At 34.4% G+C, this 3,082-nt stretch overlaps 1 protein-coding gene across 1 annotated transcript; it reads right to left on the bottom strand.

Moving 5' to 3' along the window:
- Positions 1 to 467: 467 nt before the first annotated feature.
- Positions 468 to 2,086, bottom strand: LOC109238333 (probable membrane-associated kinase regulator 2). Its single transcript, XM_019404765.1, has 2 exons — positions 886 to 2,086; positions 468 to 771 (listed from the first exon to the last, which is right to left on the bottom strand). Exons 1-2 carry the CDS (start codon positions 1,814 to 1,816, stop codon positions 689 to 691), a joined length of 1,014 nt encoding a protein of 337 aa, XP_019260310.1. The 5' UTR covers positions 1,817 to 2,086; the 3' UTR covers positions 468 to 688.
- Positions 2,087 to 3,082: the final 996 nt, after the last annotated feature.

Below are 3,082 nucleotides of genomic sequence, written 5' to 3'. Positions count from 1 at the left end.
AGAAAAAAAAAATACTAAGCACTTGCGGAGAGCTGCCTATCTATTCAGCCTAATTTAAGGTAGTATCATTCTTTCTGAAGATGCACCATAATGTTACAGTCAGGGGAGTATACATCATATTGCATGCAGTGTCATAAGATATCGTTGCGCTGAATCTTTTTATTAGATATGTGTAAAAAAATAAAAATATTAAGGATGAATATAAAAATAAAATCGCTTATTATTATTGTAATTTATTCATTAATCCATTTCATATTGTGATACCCCTTATTAAATATCCCGAGTACATCACTGGTTACAGCCGTCTGACAGTAAAGTATCTGTAACGTTTGTGTGTCCTGGTAATAATGACAACTTCGATTTGAGCAAGTTATTTGGAAATTGGAACCTAAAACATAATAATGACCAAATTGAACATTCACACTTCAACAGAAAACCTCTGAAAGAGTAATCATACACTCGTAAGATCTTAAGAAATCATATTACATTTGTTCCTCAGTCACTTTACACAAACAAAAACTATTCATTCCTGGACGGAAGTTGTCAAGTGATGTACTAACAACAGTACTCTGTTAGTCCGTTTGTAAAATCCAAAATACTGATATTAGCAAAGGGAACACTACAAAGCCTCTGTATCTAGTAAAATTTAAGTTCCCGCTATCTATTTAGTTTCAAAATGATGATTTATTCAAATACTCCATCTGTTCAGTTCCTCAGAAGAGGCTCTTGACATATCTTCATTTGCAGATCTTGATAATGACATCGAACAGTCTGCCGAAGAGCCAAATTAAGAATCAATATTAGTCGAATATAGTACAGATTAAACCAAAAAAAGGATTAATTAAGGATAAGAACAGAATATTTTTTGACAAACAGGGGATTCACCTTTTGCGGCTGAGCTGTAGCATCTCTTGCAATGAAGAATAGCACTTTGGATTCCGTCATTTTGCTCCAGCAGTGAATCGTCTCTCCGGTTCATCGGCGACGTTGAAACTCCGGCAACGGATGCCATCGACCGGCTCTTCCTTAGCTGTTTACGTACAACTCCAAGTACAGCAACTCGGTTCCCCTGTTTTCCCTCCTCTGATGATTTTCTGGGTAAGCTCAATGATTGCATTGACGGAGAAGACAATTGACTTGCTCTTGAAACATTGTCTGATATTTTTATATTGCCGGTGTACCTTTTGGAAGCTCTGGAGTATAGAGGCTTCATTAACTTCAAATATTTGGGCATATCTTGCTTTGATGAGTCTTTAACTGAAGCATTTTCTTCTTCTTTTTGAACTTGGTTTCCTTTTAAACTTTTGCTGTATCTGAAAGAAATACAGCTGGCTGGAACCTCCTCCACCTTGCATTTCATCGTAAACCGATTGCTCTGTGCTTTAGGGGAGAGTTTCTGGTCTTGCATTTTCGGACTTGCTGCAGAAGAATCGTCAACCCCTACTTTCTCCGGCTTTGACTTCCTGAAGCCCAAGAAGCAGACCCGAAATTTGGGAGCTGATCTGAGTATAGAAGTCGGAGAAAGAGGCTTGGAGTTTGAGTCAATTGGAAAAGCTTTTGGTTTCAAAAACACATCTTTAGGTGACTCGGGTAAATTTTTTTCAGAAACGGATTTGGTGTTGTTGTTGTTGTTTTCTTCAGGGTGTCCTGTGAATACCAAATCGAAGAACGAGTCATCGTCGTCATTGGTTTTTTCATCAGTCTCCAGTGCTCGGTTGTGTAAGTAGTCGACGAAATTATTAACAGAATCAAGATCAGAAACGATATCTCTAACGGCGGCAGTGCGCCAGAATTTGAGTATGTTAAAAGCTTCCATGGATTTGGAACAGAGGTTTTTTGTAAGAGAAAGACAAGTGAGCAATGAGGAAATGTGCAAGAAGAATGAACGGACAAATAGAGCTAAAATATGGTGCTTTATATATAGTGAGAATGGAGTTTTGTGAAAGCAGAGAGTTGATGTAAGCTTCTCTACTTTTTGAAATAAAAAGAGAAGAAAGACTGAAGAGCAATGCAAAAATTTGTTGTTATCGTCATGTGAGGAGCAGAGTTTCAGTTAATTAGAAAAGCAGATACTCCCCTACTACAATTCTCGTGCGTCCGCGTATGCACAATTACAGACTATGGACTAGAGGTTAATTTTACCAAGTAAAAGTCTGAAATTTGGGTAACCTCCAATAAATATCAGAAACTTTACTTTTGATTTTTACAGCCTTTTACTGGTCCAAGACTCTCAACGTTCCCTATTCCAAGATTGAAAGTCTCAGTTTACCTAATAAATAATATAGTGCTTAATTAAATTCACAGAAAAAACTAACTTTATGATTACTAATTATGAGCCTGAAGCCCTGAAGTATAGGTCACTGGCTGGTGCAATAACCCATGGTCTTAATCTTGAACTACATGTTAAAATGGGGTATTGTCACTTTTAGTCCTCGACGGAAACTATTTATATTCTGTAGTCAAAAAAAATATATAAAATTTGTATAATTTATGTATATAATATACAGAATATATATATATATATATATATATATATATATATACATATTCTGTATGTTTATTAGATTATATAAATACTTCAGTTCATGGGATGATTGCCATAAGTATGTTTATTAGATTATTTAAATACAAATTAGAAATAATTACGTAAGTTAGTAGACAATAATTTATGAATATTTCCACGTACGGGAAGTTTTAAGGTCACACTTAGTGATTCTTTTCATGATAGTTCTGTTATTTTCACGTTTATTGTTTCCAAAATTTATCATTTAGATACTGTTGACAATCTAATTATTTTATAGTAGTAATACACTATGAAAGAATAAGGTGATTATTTATCTAGTATGTTAGAAAGCTTTTTCAAAAACTTCAGCTTATATAGTGCTGAAGTTTTCACAAATGAACTAAATAACTTCAACATCTTCTGGTGAAGTTTTTTGAAAAAGCTTTATGACAAAACTAATGAATCCAGAACAAAAAAACTTCAGGTTATTTAGTGCTGAAGTTTTTACAAATGAACTAAATAACTTCAGCATCACAAAACTTCAGCTACTAGAATACTTAAGTTCAGCAATTACAAATA

Source organism: Nicotiana attenuata, unplaced genomic scaffold (assembly GCF_001879085.1).
Source record: "Nicotiana attenuata strain UT unplaced genomic scaffold, NIATTr2, whole genome shotgun sequence".
Lineage (NCBI taxonomy): Eukaryota > Viridiplantae > Streptophyta > Magnoliopsida > Solanales > Solanaceae > Nicotiana > Nicotiana attenuata.
The sequence above is the reverse complement of the archived record's forward strand: the minus strand, read 5'-3'. Positions and strand labels throughout refer to the sequence as shown.

What these genes read in the sequence shown, in the direction of transcription:
- LOC109238333 (XM_019404765.1), bottom strand. Translation starts at nt 1,816, where the DNA reads ATGGAAGCTTTTAACATACTCAAATTCTGGCGCACTGCCGCCGTTAGA. An exon ending in CTACAGCTCAGCCGCAAAAG is followed by an intron (nt 772 to 885) that starts GTGAATCCCCTG and finishes GCTCTTCGGCAG; the next exon opens with ACTGTTCGATGTCATTATCA.